Below are 25,900 nucleotides of genomic sequence, written 5' to 3' on the forward strand. Positions count from 1 at the left end.
TTGCTCTGCAGATACAGTGTGCTAAGCTCTTTTCTAGCCTATGTGAATAAACGAACACAACAGCACAAACTCCCTGTTTTCATGCAATTTAAAAGTCTCTAGTGAGGGTCATAGAAAATAAATAATCAGGTGATGGTAAAGGAGTATGGAGAAGGGTGAAGCAGGTTAAGGGGTCGTGTTATATATTTTTTAAAAATATATTTTATTGAGTTTTCACAGAGAGGAAGGGAGAGGTATAGAAAGTCAGAAAGATCGATGAGAGAGAAACATCGATCAGCTGCCTCCTGCACACCCCTCCACTGGGGATGTGCCCGCAACTAATGCACATGCCCTCCTGCACACCCCTCCACTGGGGATGTGCCCGCAACTAATGCACATGCCCTTGACCGGAATCGAACCCGGGACCCTTCAGTCTGCAGGCCGACACTCTATCCCCTTAGCCAAACCACTTTTGGCAGTCTTGATATTCTAGGGAGGGTAATTACGAAAATCCTCACTGAAGGAGGAGAGCAGAAACCAAGGGAAGTGAGAGAATGAATCCTGAAGCTATTTGGAGCTTTGCAGTTAGAGGGAATAGCAAGTACAAACAGTAAATTCGAGAAACAGCCAGAAACTAATGGAGTACTGGAGCAGCATCTACTAGTAAAGTACTGAAATCAGACCAGTTCCTTTAGGCCCTTGCCTTGTAGACTATTGTAAAGAGGCACACTTGTGTTAGATTTCAGGTTACCTTTTCAAGGTAAAAGTAATGCATAGAAAAAGTAATGCTCTTGTGAGGCTAGTTTGTTAAAAAAAAAATTTGCCTTACAAACCTCAAAAAGTATTCTTACTACATGTCATTTATACTACTTGATTTTTTTCAGAGTAGATGTTGACCAAAGCAGTGATATGGGCTCTTGGTAGTTTTTCTTCTGTGCTTCCTGCCAGTGACTGTAGGAAACACTTTAGAAATGTTTAATTTTAAAATATTGATAATGCCATCTCAGTAATTCCTATAACTCTTACTCCAAAATGAACCATTAATGTAACTTGGGATTTTTTCCTAAAGCTTGTTTTTGTTTTTAAATCTCTCTTAATATTGAATACAAACTCTTTTTTGGTCATTTTAGATTGTGAATCGGCACGGTCCTGAGGCAGACAGGCATTTATTACGCTGCCTATTTTCGCATGTGGATTTCAGTGGCGATGGTAAAAGCAGTGGCAAAGATTTTCATCAGGTATGTGGGACATACCAAGTTTGTTGACTTAATTGTGTTTTGGGCATGGTGTATATAGAAAATCATACAAAGATCATCCAGAAATAATCTTAGCTGAATGGCTAAAAGTTATTGGGACTCCCCCCCTCCCCCTTTGGCCTTCCTCCTTCTGCCTGGTTGTAGACCTTACAGCACCTAATTCTGGCTTAGAGAGCTGGAGATCAGATCTGCCTGAAGGAAAGCAGGAATGTGGGGGAGTCTTGCTTGATAAGCAAATGAGGCAGAGGGGAGATATCTCCTCCTAGATTGAGTTTCTTTGGCTTTATTTTCAGTCTGGTAACAGTTTGTCAGAACTTTCCTTATAATTATCCTGTCTGTACTCTATTCTGTAGGGATTTTTGTTTGGCTTAACACTTGTTGTTAAGTGGTTTAAAGGGATTTTTAAAGAGCTGCTGTTATAATGTAGAAATAGTGTATAATACTGGATTACACTTTAACGTTTTGAGTACCTCTGCTTTTATTTGCAATATAACAATGCTAATGAAAATTTTTATTTTTTTATTTTTAAAGACTCAGTTTCTGATTCAGGAGTGTGCTTCACTGATTACAAAGCCAAATTTTATCTCTACGTTGTCCTATGCCATTGATAACCCATTGCACTATCAGAAGGTTGGTATTGTTTTTGTCTTTAGTAGTTCTAAGAACGTGATCTCTTAGTAGGCTTTCTAAAAATGCCATAAACCATGATCTCATAACGTCACATTTTAATTTAAAAATTTTAAGTAGTTACGTTGGGGTTTTTGTAGCTTTGTAACAAAGTCAAAATACCGTAGTTTCATAGTAAATAGAAAATCTTACTAAAATCAGAACATGTGAAGACTTAAGCTTGTCATTCCACAGTTCTGGGGCTTGATGTAGTATTTCTAGCAGCACTACAGAATTATGTGACTCCGTGTAGTTCAACAATTGGGTGAATAAGTGCTTTCGTAAACTTTGAAAATTGTAAGTTCTTGTTTTAAAATAAAGTTTGGTTTGTTTCAGAGTTTAAAGCCTGCACCCCACTTATTTGCCCAGCTAAGTAAAGTTCTCAAGTTAAGCAAAGTACAAGAGGTAAGTGACTTAAGAGAAGAGATGTAGGCAAAATTAAAATTAAAAACAACTAGTTGATTAATCTAACCCTTACTTTTTCAGGTAATTTTTGGCCTTGCCCTCTTGAATTCTTCCAGCTCAGATCTCAGAGGTTTTGGTAAGTTCTTTTTCCTAAAGAGCTTAGATTCTTTAAAGTCCATGAGTTTTTTTTGTTTTTTGTTTTAATCTTAAGGTTGCATAGTTGTAGATTTAGAGAATAAGGATAATGTAAGAATTTTTTTTTTTGTCTCCTGTATATATATGTATGCATGTATGGTAAAAACTCATAAAATTTACCTTTCATAACTTCTAAGTGTGTAGTTAGTAGTGTTAACGATGATTATGTTGTGGTGTAACAGATGTTGAGAATTCATTTTGCAAAAATGAAACATTATGAGACAACTCTTCATTTCCCCCTCCCCCATTCCTTGGCAATTGGTCTCTTATTTTAATACCTACTCTAGTAGGTCTATGAAAAATTTAGAGGGTGAAGGATGAGTTGGTGAATGATAATGATTCATCTATATTTTGATTTTATGTGACCTTTTTCCTGTTGCGGTGCAAAAATAACTTACGGGTTTTTGTTTACCTGTCTTCTAGCTGCCCAATTTATCAAACAGAAGCTCCCAGATCTTCTGCGTTCTTACATTGACGCAGACGTCAGTGGAAATCAAGAAGGTGGCTTCCAAGATATCGCAATAGAGGTCCTACACCTCCTCCTCTCCCATCTCCTCTTTGGGCAGAAGGGCGCCTTTGGAGTTGGACAGGAGCAGATAGACGCTTTTCTTAAGACGCTGCGCAGAGGTAAAGGAGTGCCTGTAGCCCACAAAAGTTTCTGTCTTTGGATGATGCATTTAGAATATAAGTGAAGGCTGATTTACCTTTCTGTTCTTAAGTTGGTAATCTTTTAAGGACGTGCGTATTGTATATTTTAAAATATGAAAGTCATAAAAGCCTCATAGGGAAGGTATAAAACCAACCTAACTTTATCAATAATCTTGTTATATAAATACAGCCTCATGTTTAAGAAGTGGGATGTTTTCATACAGTCTTTTTTGTATCTTGGGGAGACAGAGACTATATATATTGTTCTTTTTAGTTTGAAAAATTAGTCACTTGGACATACTTTAATTCCTTGGCTACTGGCATTGTTAGGCTAAGACAGTTCCTTCTATCATATCCTTTCTTCCTCTGATTTTTAGAGAGAAAAGTAGTCTTTTTTTTTAAGGGCAAATCTTTTTTTTTTTTTTTTTTTTTTTTTAAGGGCAAATCTTTGATAGTGGACCAGTCTGTATCCATTTTTATTGTTTCTTTTGTTTATATAGATTAATACTCAAGTTTTCTACTTAATTTAAATAGATTCTGATATTGGAATTACTTGTTTCTGATGCCTTCCTTGTATTGGAATTGATAGCTATATCATGAAAATTTAAAGTACTACTTAGGTGTGAATTGGTCAGTAGATAGTGGGTCATAATATACAAAATGGAAAATACACTGATTAATTGCTGTGTTATAAAAAAACATTCAAATTTTGGAATTGAAGCTGAAGTCATAGCTCAGGCTAGCTGGTGTGGAAAAAACTGAACAGATTTTTTATTTGAATATAAATTTGTGGAAGAATCAGGTTTGAAGGACTAAGAGAAATAGTTTGTTTTTTAATTAGCATAGCACTCGTAACCTTTTTTTTCCTTCCTTAGATTTTCCCCAGGAACGCTGTCCCGTGGTGCTTGCACCACTTTTATACCCTGAAAAACGGGACATTCTAATGGACAGGATCCTGCCTGATTCTGGAGGGGTAGCTAAAACCATGATGGAGAGCTCTTTGGCTGATTTCATGCAAGAAGTAGGCTATGGCTTTTGTGCAAGGTTGGTAGCAAAACACTAAATTGATTACTCTTGTGTCAGTCACAGTGTAATTCTTTAAAGCAAGCTCTTAAGATTACTTAATGTATTACCAACTTTCCTCTCAAGAATTTGCTTAAAATTTAATCTTCCACATACTAGTTTTGGTGGCAGCAAATTTCTATCTATTCGTGCCTCCGCCTTTCCCCATCAAATGTAGACACCACAGCTGCCTAACCTAGTTGCCAGAGAGAGGTTTTTAGATTTGAACGGAAGAGAACACTGAGGCAAGTGTTTCTCCGTCCTGCCCCCACATGGAATTTCCTCACTGTACCTTCATCTTCCACCTCCTACCTCCTTCCTTTTCTGCCTTTTTTTATGCCCTGCTATTGCACATTCTTGTCACCTGCCAGGGGCACCAAAGGAAGTGAATAGAACTTACAACTGTAATATTGTAGATTGCTAATATTTTTGTGAGAGTAAGTTATTAAGGGCATTTATGTGCTTTGATTTGACTTTACGTGCAATTTTTATAATGTCTTTAAAACTCATATAAACCACATTTCCAGTGTATTTTGAAATTATATTTGTTGTGTGTGTATGTGCCTGGCATAAAATTTCTGTTTAATTCAACCTCAATGGCAAAGTGAAAAGTTAGGATGTATTTTAAGGCTTCATACATTCCAGAACAATTAAACTTACCTCGAATATGAGTATTTTCTTTTTTTGCTAATCCTCGCCCAAGGATATTTCTCCATTGATTTTTAGGGAGAGTGGAAGAGAGAGGGAAAGACAGAGAGAAACATTGATGTGAGAGAGAGACATCAATTGGTTGTCTCTTGAACAAGCCCCGACCAGGTAGGAGCCTACAACCAAGGTATGTGCCCTTGGTCTGCAGGCCAACGCTCTACCCACTGAGCCAAACCAGCGAGGGCAGTGGTCGGCAAACCGTTAGTCAACAGAGCCAAATACCAGCAGTACAACAATTGAAATTGCTTTTGAGAGCCACATTTTTTAAACTTAAACTTCTTCTAATGCCACTTATTCAAAATAGACTTGCCCAGGCGGTGGTGTTTTGTAGAAGAGCCACACACAAGGGGCCAAAGAACCGCATGTGGCTTGCGAGCCGCAGTTTGCCCATCACGGGGCTAGGGTGAATATCAGTATTTTAAAGAGGAACTTATTCAGCCCAGCTGGAGTGGCTCTTCCCGTTATTTGTGCACCGAAGGGTTGCCTGTTCAATTGCTGGTGATGACACATACCTGGGTTGTGGTTTTGATCCCTGTCTATGCACATACGAAAGGCAACCAGTTGATGTTTCGTTCTCACATAGATGTTTTCCTCTCTCCTCTCCCTCTCTCTTTCTCTCTCCCCTTCTCCTCCTCCCTTCCTCCCTTCCTCTCTTCCTCCCTTTCTCCCTTTCTCCCTTTCTTCTCTCTCACACCTATATAAAAGTAATAAGAAATTTTATACTCTGCCTATATCAGTAAAACGAGGGATTTCACTCAAGGGCTCATTTTATGTTAGCATTTCTTAGCCTTGATATTGATGATGGTAGTGTTTTCTAAAGTTTAATTTCTGTTTCAGTATCGAAGAATGTCGCAATATAATCATGCAGTTTGGTGTTCGGGAGGTAACAGCTGGCCAGGTAGCAAGGGTTTTGGGAATGATGGCTCGAACTCATTCAGGATTAACAGATGGAATTCCATTGCAGGTAAGTGTAGAGATCAGCAATTTTGCAACATGAATGAAGTGCACCCTTTCCCTTCCCATTTATTAAATTACATTATGATTGGTTATTCTGCCAATCAGAGCTGAGCACATTAAGTAGTTGGGTTTATTTAATTCATACTTTACTTTGACAGAGTATCTCTGCTCCTGGCAGTGGGATCTGGAGTGATGGAAAAGATAAAAGTGATGGCGCACAGGCACATACATGGAATGTAGAAGTCTTGATTGATGTTCTCAAAGAGCTGGTAAATACACATAATCATGATTTTACATTCATGCTTTTAGTATGATGTAGCCCACAGAAAGTAAATTTTAATGAATAAAATGCCAACCTGAATGAGTGCAGCAATGTATTCTATAAAACTTAAAAAAAAGTTTTTATTGATTTTTAGAGAGAGGAAGTTAGAAACATCAAGAGATAGAAATATTAATGAGAAACAATAACATTGATCAGCTGCTTGCTGCACACCCCCTACTGGTGATCAAGGACGCAACCCCGGCATGCACTTGATCAGGAATTGAACCCATGCATGACCTCTTGGTGCATGGGATGAAATTAAATAGAAAGAGGAAAAAAGTTTTTATGGCTTAACAGGTGTCATTTTAGGGTAAAATTAAATAGACTGTGATGCTTTAAGTGGAGATTTTAAGTGCAAAATGTTCATAGCCTTTTTTCTTTCAAGCATAAAATATACTTAGTACTTTGTGCAAAGTGTCTGGTAAATTATGTTCTATATATTTGTTTCCTTTGTGTGTTTTTTAAATCTCAAGCTTTTTTTGAATTCCTTTTCAAAGAACATTTTTTAACAATTTTATGTCATTTTGATATAAATAATCTAGACTTTTCCTAATGCACACATTGGTAGGCTTTTAGGGGAAAATCCTTAGTTAATGAAGAATGGTGTTTGTTACAATTTATTTACCGGTACTTTTGCATATTTGTTCCAAGGTAGTATAATTTTGATATAAAGAGGAGACATTGAGTGAAGAGTTTCTTATTTGCCACACTGGGATGGGCGTGGTCGTTGGACTTAAGTAGGGGAAGAGAGTTCCATTTGTGTACCATGTGGTCAGAAGTAGGTCATGAATTGAATGGTTAGAGTACCCTGCTAGTAGAGACAGTTTAGTTTATATATTAAGAATTTACCTTTCTAATTTTCATTGGAAATGCCAGAAAGATTTAGGTGATTTTGAGTTTATAATTGGAACATCTTGACTGAACTTCAGATTTAATTTGGCTTTTTGGATAAAGCATAAAATATGAAATATGTACACTTTTGTTCATTCAAATTTGAATTTTTTTTCTATTTAGAACCCGGCTTTGAATTTCAAGGAAGTAACTTATGAACTGGATCATCCTGGATTTCAAATTCGTGACAGTAAAGGACTTCATAATGTGGTTTATGGCATTCAAAGGGGATTGGGTATGGACGTGTTCCCAGTAGACCTCATATATAGACCTTGGAAAAACGCAGAAGGCCAGGTAAATGAATGGTGTTTAGCTATAGAAAGGGAACAAACCAGTGACGTATTTCTTTTTTTTAAATTTGTTGATTTTTTAAAGCAAGAGGAAGGGAGTGAGAGGAGAGAGATAAGAGACATTGATTTGTTCCATTTATGCATTCATTGGTTGATTCTTCTATATTTACATTTATTTTACTTTATTTTATTTTATTTTTTTTTAATATATTTTATTGATTTTTTACAGAGAGGAAGGGAGAGGGATAGAGAGTCAGGAACATCGACGAGAGAGAAACATCGATCAGCTGCCTCCTGCACACCCCCCACCGGGGATGTGCCCGCAACCAAGGTACATGCCCTTGACCGGAATCGAACCCGGGACCTTTCAGTCTGCAGGCCGACGCTCTATCCACTGAGCCACACCGGTTTCGGCCATTTATTTTACTTTAAAGAGAAGAAGAGAAAGAGAGAGAGAGAAACATCAATGATTAGAATCATTGATCTGCTGCCTCCTGCATGCCCCTTACTGGGGATTGAGCCTGTACCCCCAACATGTGCTCTGACCAGGAATCCAACCATGACCTTCTGATTTAGGTTGAAAAATCACTGAATGACACCAGCCGGACCATTAATTGGTTGATTCTTGTATGTTTCTTACCTGAGGATTTTTTTTTTTTTTTTAAATATTTATTGTTGAAAGTATTACATATTTCTACCTTTTCCCCCCATTGACCACCTCCAGTCTGACCCAGGTCCTCACTACCCTGCCCCATTGTCTGTGTCCACAGGCCATGCATATATGCTTCCTAGGTTCTTGGTTGATTATCTGCCACCCACCTACCCACTCACCCTCCAAGATTCCACACACTGTTTCATGCTTCCATCTCTCTGGATATACTTGTTTATCAGTTTATTTTGTTACTTAGATTCCACATGTGAGTGAGATCATGTGATACTTACCTTTCTCTGACTGACTCATTTCACTTAACATGATACTCTGCAGCTGACCGAGGATTGAACCCTCAACCTTGTTGTATTGGGAGATGACATTTCTTATATAGTGCCATTTATCCATTGGTTAAACTATTTTTTTAAAGTAGAATTTTACATGGCTCAGAAAAGCAGAGACTCATAAATTTGAAGGAACACTATCATAGTTTAGTATTATACTGAGTTGAAGTTTAGCAATCAAACTGTTAATGATGTTTATCTCCAACGCCATTTCATCCTACAGCGTTTATCTGTTTGATTTGTCTGTGATTTTGAAAGAGCAAATAATTTAGATTTTAAAGGGAAATTGTCATTCTAATAACCTTATGATGAAAGGTAGCCTAATGTTTCAGATTTTTATAAGCATTCACTGTTATTTATGTTAGTAAGAGCATTTTTCTCTTGTTCCAGCTCTCCTTTATTCAGCATTCCCTTATAAATCCAGAGATCTTCTGTTTTGCTGACTATCCTTGTCATACTGTTGTCATTGATATTCTGAAAGCACCACCAGAGGATGACAATCGAGAAATTGCCACGTGGTAAGTAATCATCTCACTACTCTTGAAAGGATTACTTCTATTACTTGAAAAATAAAGTTAGTAGTGAGCAATTACATAGTTAAAAGGTTTCATTGTAATAGTATTTTTAATTAGCCTAGTTACCTTAAATTTTTATAGAGGATGATAAATCTACTTTTAGTTTTGTATCAGGAGATAATTGTATCTCTTCTCTTGTAAGGGTGCCCATTAGATATTTTCTGAAACTGTTAAATATTGGAAGGAGATTTGTAAGTCTCCCTTAGTATTAGATCTCTGTCTTGTCTGTAGAGTTGCTTTCTATTAAGTAAGAATAGCTCAAGAAGGCCAACCCATCAAGTCTAATATTTTCAGCAAAAGTAGCTATTTTCTCTGAGTTCCAATTCCAAGTTTCTGAAGGAGAATCTGCCTCTGGCCTAGTAGGTTTCTTCTGAATCCAAATCACTTCTCTTTGGGGATGGGAAGTAAGGATAGTGAAAATACCTTCATTACTGTTGAATCCACACATGGCTGTATAAAGGGAAAGGGTGGGGCTGGATTGGTCCCCAAAGTTATCTACTTCATAATGTTTCATTCATTTGGATTGCCTTTGAAATTAGTCTGATAGCATAGCAGCATATATTTTTCAGGTGAACAGCACCAATGGTTAGAGTATTTTAAATATTAAATGATGACAACAAATTGGTTTTATCCTGATAGCTGGTATCACTTATTTGTAAAAAGAATAATGTATATCAAGATTTTCATTGATGGAGTATTTTACTTTCATTTTTGTTAGGAAGAGCTTGGATTTGATTGAATCTCTACTGAGGCTTGCAGAGGTGGGACAATATGAGCAAGTCAAACAGCTCTTCAGTTTCCCTATCAAACACTGTCCAGACATGCTGGTAATGGCCTTACTGCAAATCAACAGCAACTGGCACACCTTGCGCCATGAACTCATCTCTACTCTGATGCCAATTTTCCTTGGAAACCATCCTAACTCAGCTATTATTTTGCACTATGCATGGCATGGGCAGGTGAGACATGACCATTTCTTCGTTGGATGATGTTCAGTGAGAGAAATTGTCCGTCTTAGCTGGGCATTTGGAATAGTGCCTGTCAGTGTTCTGCAGGATTGCCATTTAACCCTCTTTTTCTTTCCTTAGGGACAGTCTCCCTCTATCCGCCAACTTATCATGCATGCAATGGCAGAATGGTACATGCGAGGAGAGCAGTATGACCAGGCCAAATTGTCTCGAATACTTGATGTGGCCCAGGACTTGAAGGTGAGCTTGGAGGGGCAGAATAACACTTTTATTTATTAATTATAAAAATTAACATTTTTTATGTAATATATGCCTTATGAAGAATTCAAATTTAACTAGCTTTTAGCTAGAGTGAGCTGAGTTGAGATACAAATTTTGTCTTGTAAGTAGAAAGGAAATGGAAACCAGAAATTGTTTGTTTTTTAAATATATTTTAATTGATTTCAGAGAGGAAGGGAGAGGGAGAGAGAGAGAAACATTGATAAGAGAGAATCATTGATTGGCTGCCTCCTGCACTGAGGATTGAGCCTACAACCAGGGCATGTGCCCTGACTGGGAATTGAACCATGACAATCCTGGTTCATAAGTTGATGCTCAATTGCTGTACCGTGCCAACTAGGTAGCAGAGTAGTTGTAATTTAAGTGGCACAATTAATTTATATTGGATTGAATTTTGTTTAGTCTTTCAATGATATTTGTAAATCTATTTTATTTTAAAAGAAGTCATAATTGACTTTTTTTCAGATGTAATCTGGGAGATATAATTTTTGGAAAAATTGCTTAGGTTTCAACCCTTTTGCATATTTCATTAGCATTGATGGGACTTTTTGAGAAATAGTCTGACTCTTGATGTCTTTTCATAATTAGGGATATAGTATTATAGTTCTGCAGAGGTTCAAATAAGCCTGAGTTTAGATTTTTTAAACAGGGTTAGGGTTATTTTTCATTCTTTTTGTCTTATTCTGCTTTAGATTTAGTTATTTAAAAAAGCATAGGGTAAAGCTTATTTTGAAGGTAAAGTCGGGTTGAAATGTTGACCTTATTTTAAGTAGGGACTAATGTTAACCTATTTAAAACATTATGGCCAAGAAAATGTTAGCACTTTGTTTGTGAAAATAAAAGCAGGCAACAGAAAATAGGACAGAGAAGAGAAAATTACTTAATTGTTTGACTTATAGTTTCTAATATTCTTTTCTTTAGGCCTTGTCAATGCTGCTAAATGGTACTCCATTTGCCTTTGTTATTGACCTTGCTGCACTTGCTTCACGTCGTGAATACCTCAAACTTGACAAATGGCTCACAGATAAAATTCGAGAGCATGGAGTAAGGATTTGTCCATTTGTTAGTAATTTTAAATATCGATGGCTAAAATAGCCAAAGAAAAATAATTATTTAAATGGCAATTAAGATGTTATTCTGGATTTTAGTTAAATTGCTTGGTCTTTAATCTGAAATCAATTTATTTTTAAACTGAAAGCAATTAAGATCACTTTCAAATACACTGAAAGATGTTTCTCTTTCTCAGGAACCTTTTATCCAGGCATGCATGACTTTTTTAAAGAGGCGGTGTCCTTCTATTTTGGGTGGACTTGCCCCAGAGAAAGATCAGCCCAAAAGTGCTCAACTTCCTCCGGAAACTCTGGCGACAATGTTGGCCTGTTTACAAGCTTGTGCAGGGTAAGAAGAGCATGCTTGTGAATGACCATTTTTTTAATTACCAATTCAGTATATCTACTTGGTATAGGTCTATTCAGACTTTCTTTTTCTTTTTTTGGTTTTGGTAGTTTGTGTCTTTCTACAAAGTGTCCATTTCATCTAGGTTATCTGATGTGTTGGCATAAAATTGTTTTATATTATATACCCTTATAGTCTCAATTTTGTAAGGTTCATAGTACTGTCCTTTAAATTTTAATAATTTGTCTTGGTCAATTTTGTTGACTTATAAAAAAAACAACTCCCCCCCCCCCCTTGTTTTGAGTTAGTTTGAACTTTAAAAATTATTAAAATGGAAAGTTAGGTTCTTAGGGATTTTTTTTAAATGTGCTAATTAAAAAATATTTTTATTGATTCAGAGAGGAAGGGGAAAGAGAGAAACAAACATCAGTGATGAAAGAATCATTGACCGGCTGCCTCCTGCATGCCCCCTACTGGGGATCAAGCCCACAACCAGGCATGTGCCCTTGGCCAGAATCAACCTGGGACCCTTCTGTCCACAAGCTCTAAGAATTGACCCAAACCAAAACCGGTTTTGCTGAATGGATGGAGCATCGGTCTGCGGATAGAAAGGTCCCGGGTTTGATTCTGGTCAAGGGCATGTACCTTGGTTGCAGGCACATCCCCACTAGGGGGTGTGCAAGAGGCAGCTGATCAATGATTTTCTCTCATCGATGTTTCTAACTCTCTCTTCCTTTCTGTAAAAAATCAATAAAATATATATATATATATATATATATATATATATATATATTTATTTATTTATTTATTTTAATATATTTTTTATTGATTTTATACAGAGAGGAAGGGAGGGAGATAGAGAGTTAGAAACATCGATGAGAGAGTGTCATCGATCAGCTGCCTCTTGCACACCCCCTACTGGGGATATGCCCGCAACCAAGGTACATGCCCTTGACCGGAATCGAACCCGGGTCCCTTCAGTCCCCAAGCCGACGCTTTATCCATTGAGCCAAACCGGTCCCGGCAATAAAATATATTTTTTTAAAAATAAAAAGAATTGACCCAAACCAGCTATGGTAGTGGTCACCAACCACCGGTTGGCGACCATTGGGCTAGGGCTAGTTTTACTTCCTAAGCCAGAAGTAAGATTCTGAATTTAGGAATTAATATCTAAGACAGTACCAAGTTTGTATAGAGTTTATGATTGCAAAGTGTTCCACAGTTTAATGAGGCAATAACGTCCAAAGACAGGAAGGTGGGTTTTTTTGTTAAACATTTTTCCTGGAATTTGATATTTTAGGAGGCAGTCATTTTTTTATCTTTATCTTTTGACTATGAGAAACTTGTATAATTTGTGCATAATTTTTGACAAAGTGGTTGAGAATATGGATTGTTTCTTGGAATATTTTAACATATATTGGTTGTACTGTGTACATGGTTTAGTTTCAGAGATGTAAAATAGACTTCTAAGAGAAAGCCAATGGTTAGAAAATTCTAGTGATTAATGACAGGTGGAAAGACATAAGATGTAGTGGAAATTTAACCAAGTGTTCTAGCAAATTTTTTTCATTAGAGAATCTATTCTGGTCATTTAGATGTTCTGGGGAATAACAAGTGATCTTTTTCACTTTCTTTTCTCTTTAGGAGTGTGTCTCAGGAATTATCAGAAACCATTCTCACCATGGTAGCCAATTGCAGCAATGTCATGAATAAGGCCAGACAGCCACCACCTGGAGTTATGCCGAAAGGACGCCCTCCCAGTGCTAGCAGCTTAGATGCCATTTCTCCTGTTCAGGTAAAGGAATTCTACCATTGGTATTTCCGCATGTGTTTGTAGACTTGGAATAGAATAAACTTCTACATCATCATTAATCTACTCAAAGGAAAAATTGAATTTTATCACATTTTAGATAACTGCATGTCTAGCAAACTACATTTTAAAGGAGGTAGGCATTATATTCTGGAATATATTTTGATCATGCAATAGGACGTGACTCTGATAGGAAAGATACAAAATAACTTATGTAGGTAAAAGATAAGGGCTTCTTTTTAAAATAAGAATAACTTAGACTTGAGAAATAAGCACTGCCTTTGAACCTGATGTGTCTTGTTTGTAGCTTCTCGGGCCAAGCAACAGTGCTAGAGCATAAGGACTTGTTATAACTGGGGCTCTTCAGCTCTCAACTGAACTGCTCTTTTAAAAACAAGGTACATTTAAGTTACTCCCTGACACCAGCCACCCCTTCTCTCTGGGAGCAACACATTCCACTTCTATTTTCAGCTGCATTGAATGGCAGATTGGGGTTTAAGAAAAGCAAGAACATTTAGTGATTCTCAGTGGCCATTTTCTGAAAGGCATTTGGTGTATCATTTTCTATAGTCATGAAGATCTGAAATAATGTCACAAACTAAGAAGCTTGGAAGTGCAGCTATAAAACATTTTTAAAAATATTGGTGAATAGCATACCTTGTTTTTGTTGTTTTGTTTGTGTTTTAAAATTAAACTAGAGCTAATCGTTTCCAACCCCCAAGATTTTCAAATTTTGACTAGATTTGCTTGTTTTGACTGGATGATTTCTGCTTTCTAATTCTTTTATTGTGTTGCAAGTTAAGTATGTTAGAGAAATTCTTTTTGTTTTAAAGGGGCTTATTGGAAATTGTAAGAACCTAATGTAATAACTGTCCTGTGTCACTACTAAATGCTTACTTAGTATTACAACTATAGGGCAGTTCATCTTAAAAGGTTTTTTAAGTTCTGTAGCCTTCATATTATGGCTTTGGTAATTTGGCAGGGGTTTATTCTTCTAATGTATTCCATTTGTAATAGTAAGAAAAAAGACGGTCATACTTCATTTGGGATTCAAGTATCATCACAATTGTGTGGGAAGTTTTGTGGTTTACTTATTAAGCATACAAAACTGTTGCTAAAGATTGCTTTACTTGTGTCATATATTTATCATTAATATATTTTTATAATGTTTTTCTTTAGATTGACCCTCTTGCTGGAATGGCATCTCTTAGTATAGGTGGTTCAGCTGCCCCTCACACTCAGAGTATGCAGGGTTTTCCTCCAAATTTGGGTTCTGCCTTCAGTACCCCTCAGTCACCAGCAAAAGCATTCCCACCCCTTTCTACTCCAAATCAAACAACTGCATTCAGTGGTATTGGAGGACTTTCATCACAGCTTCCAGGTAAGGGGGTGGGTGAGGACGCAAGGTATCTATAATATTCACTGTGCCTTAGTTTGTGGTGTTTGGAGTGACTTAAGATAAGAAAAACTGCTTAAATTAAATTATAAAAGGTGGCTTCAACACCCATAGTTGAGAAGAGAAAAACAGCCTATTTAATAAGAGAGGGAATATACTAATTGACCACCATACCCTCACAAGATGGTGGTCCCCACAGCCAATAAAGAGGGAATATGTTAATAGACTTCCACACCCTCACAAGATGGTGGTGCCCACAGCCAAAAAAGAGGGAATATGCTAATAGACTTCCACACCCTCACAAGATAGTGGTGCCCAGAACCCTCAGCCCCGCCTCATCCAGCCTCAGTCCCCCAGTCCTCTTAGTCCCGCAGGGGAAGGCAGTTGGAGACAATCATGCCTGCAGGGAAGCAGTTAGTTGGCATTCAGTCCACCAGGGGAGCGGTTAGGAGGCTGGCAGGCAGAGTGGTTAGGGGCAATCAGGCAGGCAAGTGGTTAGAAGCCAGTGTGAGAGGGATGTCTGACTGGTGGTTTAGGCCCGATCCCTGTGGGACATTCTGCGAAGTGGTCCCAGATTGGAGAGGATGCAGGCTGGGCTGAGGGACCCCCCCTTCCCCCCATTCATGAATTTCGTGCACTGGGTCTAATATTTTTAAATTACAATGTTTTAGTTGTAAAGTTGAATTCAGTGAAGATTCTGTATTACCAAATGATAATATAAACAGTGACAAATGTGTTAATTACACATTTTAAAGGACTTAGGCTTAGATCAAGAACTGACAGCTTTATGAGTTATTCAAGGTAGAAAATATTTCGCACATCAGATTCAGATGTATGTTCTGCTGGGGTTTTTTTTATTTTTATTTATTTATTTTTTTAACCTACCTTGAAAATGATAGTAAGCTAGAGGCATGATGCATGAAATTCCTGCAAGAGTAGGCCTTCCTTCCCTTGGCTGCCAGCACCAGCTTCCCTCTGGCATCTGGACCCAGGCTTCCCTTGTACCCCCGGCTTCCTCCCTAAGGCCCTGTGGAAGGACTTCAGGTCTAATTAACATATTACACTTTTATTATTATAAGATTCTACAACGTTTTCAAGCTTTTAAAATTCTTTGGCTTATAATTTTATATTGAAATAAAGGTTACATTTCCCCCCCTTTCTTAGACCCAATTGTTTCTTCTCAGCTGTATTCACCTTTTATCTTTCAGACTATTAAGTTTAGAATATTATTAAAACCTAAGGACTGAAATGTAATGACTCTGTAACCTAGTTTACACTGCTGCTATATGGTTCTAGCCCTGATTGTCTTTCATTTAAAACAAATTTACTCTAATAAGGCCTTAGCAAAGTCCTAGTTATTAAAATAATTTTGTTTGCTAGTGTTGTGGGAAAAAAAGAAGTCCTGACTCATGCTAACTTAATAGTATGAAAGTCTTCAGTTTTAATCACTGAGGAAACCAAGTCGTCCTTATTTTGGCTACCTATATCACATATGAGAACATATACCTCAATAGTTAAAATTTTGCATTTTAATGTTATAAAGAATATAAAGAAATGAATAATTCTAAATGCTAACTAAATTTTGCAGTTTGTTTTTGTCTACTTTTACTAGTTTGGATTTTCTACAAAATTAAATAGACATTGTAAGATAATTAACAAAGACCTTTTTAAATAAGAACTTATATCTTTGATGTAATTAAAGTCAAGAACATGAGTAATGATAAGACTTCTGGCTGCTTCGTTCTTTCTAGTAGGTGGTCTTGGCACAGGCAGCCTGACTGGTATAGGAACTGGGGCGCTTGGACTCCCTGCAGTGAATAACGATCCTTTTGTGCAGAGGAAACTGGGCACCTCTGGACTGAACCAGCCTACATTCCAGCAGAGTAAGATGAAACCTTGTAAGTGGTAGTGTTGTCTGTGATTGTGAAGTATGACTGAAGAACATAAACTTTTATGTCCAATTGGTTGTCTATAGTTCTATGGACAAAAACATTGACTTAAGATATTTAGAGCCATATGTTGATGTATTTCTTAGATCAGTAGGAGCAAATGCACAAATTTGAATTACTAAAATGAAAATTTGATGAGTCACTCTACCTTTGATCTGGATTGTCAGAACAAAGTGAGGGTTAGCATCCTTAGGGGTATTATCCTTAAAGTGTGACGAATAATAAAGAGAAAAGTAAAATCTTATATTTAGATTTGACGAATATACTTATCCTACTTTTTTTGGTGTGGTTTTTGGGGTGCGATGGTTGTTTTATTGCTTTCACAGAGACGAAGGGAGTGGGGAAAAAGAAAGTGAAATATCAAGGATGAAAGAGATTGATTGGCTGCTCCCACACACCCAGGCATGTGCCCTAACCAGAAATCGACCATGGCCTCCCGATTCATGGGTTGATGCTCAGCCACTTGAGTCACACTGGCCAGGCAAGGTGGTAGTGTTTTTTAACTAATCAAGAGCAGCCAGGAGGCTTTAATAATTTATTTAAGGTTATCACTTCATGACATATATATAACCTTAATTATACAATATTTAATAAAATAAATATTGCCATATAATGTACATGATGTAAAACAAACAAACAAAAAAAACACTTTAAAGTTTCACCTCCTTAGTTATCCTAAAGTCAGAGAAGTCTTTTTTGTGGTCGTGACTAAGTATTTACTAGGCAGAATTTGACAGTGTTAGTATGAAAGGCTTGTCTGAATGTTAATGTTTTGTAGCATGCTTTGTGTTCATATCAGTATGTCATGCATATGCATTAGTGATTCTTAATATGTTAAATATGATTTTTATTGTGAAGTAAAGACTTGTTAACCTTGAGTAAGGTTTATTAAGGGTAAATTCATTGTGAATTTGAACTTTGTGGTCCTTCATGGCATAATTAAAGTCCAGTTGAAGAAAATACTTAGAACCATAGTTGTAAGGCAGTTTTGTTAAAATCCTTTATGTGTACCTAGAACAGCTGAATATTAAAACTTGACCACTTAATACTTTCTTCAGTTTATTTTTCCCCTTAAAATTAAAACTATCTTGGTCTCTCTGGCTCTATATGTGTGTTATGGGGGAGTGAAGTAAGAGCCTAAATGCCCACTAGTTGCTTTTCTGTTTCTAACAGCGGACTTGTCTCAGGTGTGGCCAGAGGCAAATCAGCACTTTAGTAAAGAGATAGATGATGAAGCAAACAGCTATTTCCAGAGAATATATAATCACCCACCACATCCAACCATGTCTGTTGATGAGGTGAGTGTCTAGGATGATGAAAATCTTTATGGTCTAGGTAAATCTTAAATGCCCCTTGCAAAGCTTTTAGAAATCCAGCCCAAAGTATGTTGATATGTCTGTGCATCATTTAAAATCTTAGCATTTATCTTAAGCTCAGTTTATTGTGAAATAATTTTGCTTAATCTGTTAAGGACATTTTTGGGAGGCTCTTAATAATAGTTTCTTTTTGTGTATTGTTTTGTCTTGCCTTTTCCAGGTATTAGAAATGCTACAGAGGTTTAAAGACTCTACCATAAAGAGGGAACGAGAAGTATTTAATTGTATGCTAAGGAACTTGTTTGAAGAATATCGTTTTTTCCCCCAGTACCCTGATAAAGAGTTACATATAACAGCCTGCCTGTTTGGTGGGATAATTGAAAAAGGGCTGGTTACTTACATGGCACTAGGCCTGGCCCTGCGATATGTTCTTGAAGCCTTACGCAAGCCTTTTGGATCCAAAATGTATTATTTTGGGATTGCTGCACTAGATAGATTTAAAAATAGGTAAGTGGTTAGGTTTCCTTTGAAACTTACTTTTTTTAAATATAAGTATTTATAATAACTCATTTATCAATTGGTTCTTGTCAAATCTCATTATTATATATATGTTAACTTATAATGACTGAAGTAGATGAGAAGTGAAAATAATTAATTACACCTATCAATTAAGGGGTATGAACAGTATAAAATGAAATCACAGGGAGAGTTTGTTTATTGAGGTATACTTTTTGCACAGTGAAAGTTACCATTTTAGGTGCACGGTTATTTGAATTTTGACAAATTTTTTCCAATTGTGTAATCACAATCAAGATACTGATTGTATCCATCGTCCCCAAAACAGTTCTCTTGTCTCCCTGTTGAAGTCTACTGATTTGATTTGGTCTAGTTTTTTCATATTGTTGTTTGAATTCACCCAAGCACAATGTGTATGGGCCTGACTTCTTGCACTTAGCATGGTACTTTCGAAATTCATCCATTTTACTGCATGGTTCAGAAGGGTTTATTTGTTGCTGACTACTATCCTGTTGTATGGATTAACTACAAATTGTTTTCTGTTCACCTGTTGATGAACATTTAAGGTTGTTTCCAGATTGCAGTTTTAGTGGCTTATTGTAATCAATTTTAAGTAAAATATGACATTTTGAAACATTTTCTGTTATAAAAGGAGGTGAAGTTTATAAATATTTCCCCCCTTCACTTCTGTATTCTTCCCTTTGGCATTATCTTCGAGTAAGATAGTTCTCAGGCAGAATGAGAGAAATGGCCTAGGTTAGCACTGGGAAGAAAATTTTTGTTAATTGTGCTGCCTCTGTATTTACATGAAATAGTGAGTAAATGTTTCTGTTGGCAGATTGAAGGACTATCCTCAGTATTGTCAGCACTTGGCTTCTATCAGTCACTTTATGCAATTTCCTCATCATTTACAGGAGGTAAGCATCTTCCATACCTAAAACCTTTCTAGTAATTGGAGGGTTTGTATATCTTAATTTGATTTTGGATGTTAGAAATGGTATTAAGATTTCTTAATGATTTGCATAATATAATTGGTACATCTATTATTTGTTGCTTATTTTGCAACTTAATAGTAGATTGTGAAAAAATTGCGTTCTTGATCTTTTCTAAGCAGTGTTTTTTTGTTTGTTTGTTTGTTTGTTTTATTGATTTTTAACAGAGAGAAAGGGAGAGAGAGAGAGAGAGCTGGAAACGTCGATGAGAGAGAAACATCGACCAGCTGCCTCTTGCACACCCCCTACCGGGAATGTGCCCGCAACCAAGGTACATGCCCTTGACCGGAATCGAACCTGGGACCTTTCAGTCCGCAGACCGATGCTCTACCACTGAGCCAAGCCGGCTTCGACCTAAGCAGTGGTTTTGCTTGATTTAATAAAATAGCCTTTTAGCCTGATAATTCTATCAAAGAATAGACAACTTTTACTGTATTACTAAGAGAAACTTCATTGGGTTTTAAAAAGGATTTGGAATTGGAATCTTGGATAAAAATATGTAAAGTTGTTTATCTGATTTAAGTATGACTCAAAGATGTTTCATATAAGACTTAGACCAGTATTTCTTCAAAATACAGCCTTCTTACCACCTGCTTCGATTCCTTTGAGGTACTTAAAAAGGAGGCAGTCCCTGAGGAGAAGGACCTAGAGAATATACATTTTAAGCCACCTTCCGTGACTCTTCTTGTTTTAGTGATTGATTTTAGGCTTATTTGTAAACATACTTCTTTGTCTTGCCTTTCGTCACAGTCAGATCATACAGCACAAGAAGTTGATTGTTTATTTTACACAAAGCAGGTGTAAGTGACTTTATATAAGATCATATTTTAAGGAACCTGAAAGATCAGAATTTAAACTTACTATTATTTCTATATCAGAAGCCTGATACATGAAATTCATGCATCGTTAGAGTCCCTAGGCCTGGTTGGAGATCAGGGCCAATCTGTTGGGCGACCACGGGGGCGATTGGGAGGCTCCTGCTGGCACCCGCCTTGGCTGGCATGGGGCCTGTGGGCAGCTCCTGCATTGAACACCTGTCCCCTGGTGGTCAGTGTGCATCATAGTGACTGATTTGCATATTAGGCTTTTATTATATAGAATTATAATTTAATCCAGTAGTCTAGTTCCATCTGCCAAACTCATCCCCATGGGTTTGTTTGTAGGAGGGCAGGGTTATTGTGATGGCTTAATCTAGGAGACTCATGGAGAGAGGGAGGCAGGAGTCTATCACCAGGAGATTGGGGGAGAATGCCAAAACTATAGTACTGAAAAATGTATAGGACTGCAGAGTTTTGAAAAGGATGTGAAATCAGAGGATTACCACAGTCAAATGTGTTTGGAATTAAGAGCCAGGAATATGGGTCTTAGAAGACTGGAGTTCAAGAGAGGTGGCACAGAAGTGATCGCACAGAACAGTGGTTTCTGGTACCTACTGTAGCAAGAGAGCCGGGGGGGGGAGGTCATTGGTTGTATTTCTGCACTTTTCAAATATGTAGATAGTAGTTTTTGTTTTGCCAGGAATAGATTGTTGAAAATAGTATCAAAAACCCTTTGTCAGTCCTCTAAATGAAGGAACCACCAAACCAGCCCTGTGACATCCATCCAGTATCATTGCTTACCTTCTAGTTAGCTTGGCAGTATGTAGTGTATTTTTTGTTTGGTAGTTATAGTTTTACAGAATGGTAACTCACAATGCAGTGTGTATTTTAGGCTTTAGGTTTCTCATCAGCAAAGATCAGTCTATTATATAAATTTAAATAAATGTTAAAGGGATTTAAAGAAATTTTTATGCAGGTGCCTGTGGCTGCTTTTTTTAAAAATTATTTTGCTAGGCTAATTCTTTCATAAATATTAATATTTTACCCTCAGTATCTAGTATATACACATAAATATTATACATTTGAGAATATGGCTCATGGAGTAAGGGGGGTAGATGAACCAAAAGAATAGCCTCTCAGAAATAAGGGGAGTATAATTTTTAAAAAAATTTTAAGAACTCCTTTAAAATGTGTTTTTCTCTCCCTATCCCTACAGTATATCGAGTACGGACAGCAGTCTAGAGACCCTCCTGTGAAAATGCAGGGCTCTATCACAACCCCCGGGAGCATTGCACTGGCGCAGGCCCAGGCCCAGGCCCAGGTTCCCACAAAAGCGCCTCTTGCCGGGCAGGTTAGCACCATGGTAACGACCTCGACAACCACCACTGTGGCAAAAACGGTTACCGTCACCAGGCCTACTGGAGTCAGCTTTAAGAAAGATGTGCCAGTAAGTAGGTCTATCTTTTTTTCTCTTCCAGAATTTATGTCATAATATATGCGTTAATGAGCATGTATTTTAATATTATATAAACACATGCCTACTAAAAAAGTTGAAAAGACCAGCATTTCTCCCTTTGTATCTCCCTCAGATTTCCCAGAGGCAGCCACTATGAATAAATTAATATATATTCTTGCCAACTTCAGTGCACTGTCATATACTATGTGTACTTTTAAAAATATATATATTTGTATTGATTTTAGAGAGAAAGAGAAAGAGAGAAACATCAATGATTAGAGGGAATTATTAATTGGCTGCTTCCCACACATCTACTGGGGATCAAGTCCACAACCTGGGCATGTGCCCTTGACCGGAATCAAACTGGGACCCCTGAGTCCACAGGCTGATGCTCTATCCTCTGAGTCAAACTGTCTAGGGCCCACATGTATTTTTTTTATACTAAAGGAATTTGTGTACAATTTTTTTCTGTATATGTCAACTAAGCATTTTAATCTGTTTATGTACTTTACTTCTTTAGCCTTCTATTAATACTACAAATATAGATACGTTGCTTGTGGCCACAGATCAAACTGAAAGAATTGTAGAGCCCCCTGAAAATATCCAAGAGAAAATTGCTTTTATCTTCAACAATCTCTCACAGTCGAATATGACACAAAAGGTGAGCATGGTGTAATAGTTTACATATCACTTACAGATGCTCTCTATTGGTATCACTAATAGTTTGGGGGGTTTACATTCTGTATCCTTTTTAATATTCACTTAACTTTAAAGGTAGAGGTAATAGAATCAAAACGAAGGGGAGGTGTACATATAACTTAATGTGTGTGGTTATGTGGATGTTAAATAGAATTAGTTTTAAATGTATTGTTTTGCAGTGAGTTGCAGGCATTTAAAAGTAAACTTATTGATCTCTTGATGGTGGGAGGTTTTTTGTGCTTCTAGTCACAACTGTTCCAGAGACCATTGGGAGCATTTATTAGGAGTCTAATCACAGGTAGCCCTTGTGAAAAGCATAAGGAGTGATGCTTCCCTTGCAAGATTATATGCTAAGGCAATTAGAAATGCCTCTCTTGGCCAGTAGGATTAGATTAAACAAGTAGGTTTGCGATATATGCAAGTACTACCTTTTAAAATCCCACCATAATTGAGTTGGGGTTGGGTAGGGAGGAACTAAAGCTTTTTACTATCCTTTTTGGAAAAGAAGTATCAAATTTTACAGATGATTCCTGGAGATGGAAATAAGGAAAACATAGTTCTGGTGTTAGGTCTTTTAATGGCAGGTTGTAGATTAGTAATTTATCCTTTTTTGGTCAAATGGAGAGTTGGGTAAGATGTGGATGAGGGACTACATGTTTTATAATTTTAAAGTTGAAAGCTACCGTAGGTGTTTGTACTAATCACCCACAGTTTATGGAATTGAACACACTGTATGTCATGGCATCTGTCTGATGTGGGGGAGAGAAGTAGCATAGTGATTTGATTTAGTACATAATTTTGCAAGGAGCCATATGCTATAGTACTATTCTCAGAAACAAAACACATAACTGTATTTCACAATCTTTTAATTATATATTTTCCGTGTCATTGGTTGGCTAGGTTGAAGAACTAAAGGAAACAGTGAAGGAAGAATTCATGCCTTGGGTTTCACAATACCTGGTTATGAAGAGAGTCAGTATTGAGCCAAACTTTCATAGCCTGTATTCAAACTTCCTTGACACACTGAAGAATCCTGAATTTAATAAGATGGTTCTAACTGAGACCTACAGAAACATCAAAGTAAGTTAGTTTTTGTACTTCTTTTCTGTTCTTTTTCTGTTTTGATTATGGAAATAATTGATTGTACAGGCAGAATTTGGAGTGGGGGCAGTGCTGCTGTTTTTTGAACATGTCTATGAAACTGCTCTAACATTTGTTTCAAATATATAACTAAATTTCATGAATTTAGTCTTACAGACATACTGAGTGTACTTTGTAAGTAACTACTATTCTGAATTGTTTTCATTATCCATGTTTTTTCTTTATCCTCTGAATGTTTTTAACTTGCTCCCCTGCGCCCCCTCCCATGTTTGCAATATGCTCTTAGCTGTAATCCCTTTGTTTTGTTTTTTAATAGTCTTAATAGAAATTCATTGTATGAGTATTTGGATATTTAGGTTATTAACTTTCACTATTACAGAAACTGTGTTGCAGTGAATGTTTTCTTTTATGTCTTAAGTGCCAGATATCTCTCAACTCTAGACCTGTTTGTGTACCATCTGCTGTTTAGGATTCTCAGCAGTTTATTTTAAGGTCAAACTCTTCCCGAGTGAATGCTTGTTCCATAAAAATTCAAGTATTTTCTTTCTTTCTTTCTTTCTTTCTTTCTTTCTTTCTTTCTTTCTTTCTTTCTTTCTTTCTTTCTTTCTTTCTTTCTTTCAGTTTATTTTAAGGTCAAACTCTTCCCGAGTGAATGCTTGTTCCATAAAAATTCTAGTATTTTCTTTCTTTCTTTCTTTCTTTCTTTCTTTCTTTCTTTCTTTCTTTCTTTTTTTTTTTCTTTTTTTTTTTTTTTTTAATATATTTTATTGATTTTATACAGAGAGGAAGGGAGAGAGATAGAGAGTTAGAAACATCGATGAGAGAGAGTCATTGATCAGCTGCCTCTTGCACACCCCCTACTGGGGATGTGCCCACAACCAAGGTACATGCCCTTGACCGCTCGAACCCGGGACCCTTCAGTCCCCAAGCTGACGCTCTATCCATTGAGCCAAACTGGTCCCGGCCAAGTATTTTATTTCCTAGGGGGAATAACTTTTCGAGTACACAGCATGAACCAGCGTACAGCTATGATCATTCTTTGCTGAATAACTTGGGACATTAGCTGAGGAGTGGGCACTATATTTAAACCTGTGTATGGGAATTCTCCCCATTCTAGGTTACGCTGTAGTGCAAAAGAATTCCTGGCTCTTTTCTGTTGCACAGCTGATATTGCCATTCTGCTGTTGCTGGATGGGGTTAAGGAACATAATTTTATTTAGCCTTTATTATGTGACTAGAGGGCTGGTGCATGAAATTTACCGGTATCCATCTATGTTAAAAACATCCCTCTCAGGGGATGTCTGTCAGTTTAGGCCAGTTCCCTGCGGGGAGTGGGCCTAAGCCAGCAGTTGGACATCCTTAGTGCTGCTGCGGAGGAGGAGGCGGGAGAGGCTCACCAGCCACGAGCCTGGCTCAGGGCTTCTGGCTGAGCAGCACTCTCCCTGTGGGAGCACACTGACCACCAGGGGGCAGCTCCTGCATTGATTTGCATATTAGCCTTTTATTACATAGGCTTATATAGGATAGTAAAAATGGTTGGGATATATGAAAACTTCCACACACTTGAAAGCAAAATCTCAAGATAATTTCAAACAATTTTAAATTATAAATGTTAATTTATATGATGGTTCTGTCCCCCTTATTCTCAAGAGAAAGTACTAAAAAATCAATGGAATGGACTTGAGTTTTCTAGAAAATTTGCAAAGAAGTGTATATGCTATATTATACTGTATTTTAAAGAGTTATCTTGTTTCCAGAGATATACAGTGATCTGGAAAATGGTACAATCTGAAATAGAGATTATGATCTTGGTTACATTTCTCCATGTCTGTCATCTTGAAGGATTTAGAAGCATAAATCAAAAAGATTTTTTTTTTTTTGAGTTTTCATTTGAATTGCAGTTGGCTTCAACCTACCTAACATTTTCAGACTTTTAAAATACTTTTCTGTGGGAGCATACATCACACTTTTAATCTTGCGTATACTTGTATTTTGTGTGATGTAGTTATATTACCTATAAAAATAAAATGTAATGAAAGGCACGAATAGGTAAAAAGGTCACTGAACACACAAAATGGTGCTATGATAGTATGAAATAGATCTACTTTGGGGGCATGTTTTCATCATTGATGACTTGGGTTTTTATTATTATTTTTCCCCCATCACCATTTATCCCCTCTATGCCCTCTTTCACCTCCTCCTTAACCCCCTCCCCACATCGCCATACTGTTGTCCATGTCCATGATTGACGGCTTGTT

General features: G+C 37.0%; 1 protein-coding gene, 2 long non-coding RNA genes and 2 other non-coding genes across 20 annotated transcripts in view; 4 read left to right on the forward strand and 1 right to left on the reverse strand.

Moving 5' to 3' along the window:
• Positions 1-25,900, forward strand: part of CNOT1 (CCR4-NOT transcription complex subunit 1) — a 71,615-nt gene that overhangs the window by 19,521 nt on the left and 26,194 nt on the right. For 10 of the 16 annotated variants that reach the window (XR_006741875.1, XR_004988432.2, XM_036440243.2 and 7 more), the window contains exons 3-25: positions 1,110-1,217; positions 1,767-1,865; positions 2,238-2,306; positions 2,388-2,442; positions 2,925-3,128; positions 4,025-4,193; positions 5,757-5,883; positions 6,035-6,145; positions 7,213-7,383; positions 8,763-8,890; positions 9,666-9,906; positions 10,036-10,155; positions 11,116-11,238; positions 11,441-11,592; positions 13,234-13,384; positions 14,579-14,780; positions 16,547-16,693; positions 17,918-18,042; positions 18,281-18,567; positions 19,415-19,493; positions 21,603-21,833; positions 22,363-22,503; positions 23,442-23,621. Coding sequence is in view for 14 of the 16 variants with exons in the window: in XM_036440243.2 (XP_036296136.1) it covers positions 1,110-1,217; positions 1,767-1,865; positions 2,238-2,306; positions 2,388-2,442; positions 2,925-3,128; positions 4,025-4,193; positions 5,757-5,883; positions 6,035-6,145; positions 7,213-7,383; positions 8,763-8,890; positions 9,666-9,906; positions 10,036-10,155; positions 11,116-11,238; positions 11,441-11,592; positions 13,234-13,384; positions 14,579-14,780; positions 16,547-16,693; positions 17,918-18,042; positions 18,281-18,567; positions 19,415-19,493; positions 21,603-21,833; positions 22,363-22,503; positions 23,442-23,621 (3,420 nt within the window). In the remaining 2 variants the exon portion in view is untranslated. The remainder of the gene's footprint in view (positions 1-1,109; positions 1,218-1,766; positions 1,866-2,237; positions 2,307-2,387; positions 2,443-2,924; positions 3,129-4,024; positions 4,194-5,756; positions 5,884-6,034; positions 6,146-7,212; positions 7,384-8,762; positions 8,891-9,665; positions 9,907-10,035; positions 10,156-11,115; positions 11,239-11,440; positions 11,593-13,233; positions 13,385-14,578; positions 14,781-16,546; positions 16,694-17,917; positions 18,043-18,280; positions 18,568-19,414; positions 19,494-21,602; positions 21,834-22,362; positions 22,504-23,441; positions 23,622-25,900) is intronic. The other 6 variants (XM_036440245.2, XM_036440249.2, XM_036440244.2 and 3 more) reach the window with 4 other exon arrangements.
• Positions 13,670-13,805, forward strand: LOC118721037. Its single transcript, XR_004988609.1, has one exon. It is a non-coding gene; the product is annotated as a small nucleolar RNA SNORA50 (small nucleolar RNA).
• LOC123652498 lies at positions 19,634-20,049 on the reverse strand. The gene is made up of 2 exons (XR_006741876.1): positions 19,923-20,049; positions 19,634-19,682 (listed from the first exon to the last, which is right to left on the reverse strand). It is a non-coding gene; the product is annotated as an uncharacterized LOC123652498 (long non-coding RNA).
• On the forward strand, positions 24,614-25,675 carry LOC118720408. Its single transcript, XR_004988434.1, has 2 exons — positions 24,614-24,872; positions 25,165-25,675. It is a non-coding gene; the product is annotated as an uncharacterized LOC118720408 (long non-coding RNA).
• Positions 24,716-24,852, forward strand: LOC118721036. Its single transcript, XR_004988608.1, has one exon. It is a non-coding gene; the product is annotated as a small nucleolar RNA SNORA46 (small nucleolar RNA).

The sequence above is a fragment of the Pipistrellus kuhlii genome, unplaced genomic scaffold (genome assembly GCF_014108245.1).
Source record: "Pipistrellus kuhlii isolate mPipKuh1 unplaced genomic scaffold, mPipKuh1.p scaffold_m20_p_17, whole genome shotgun sequence".
Classification (NCBI taxonomy): domain Eukaryota; kingdom Metazoa; phylum Chordata; class Mammalia; order Chiroptera; family Vespertilionidae; genus Pipistrellus; species Pipistrellus kuhlii.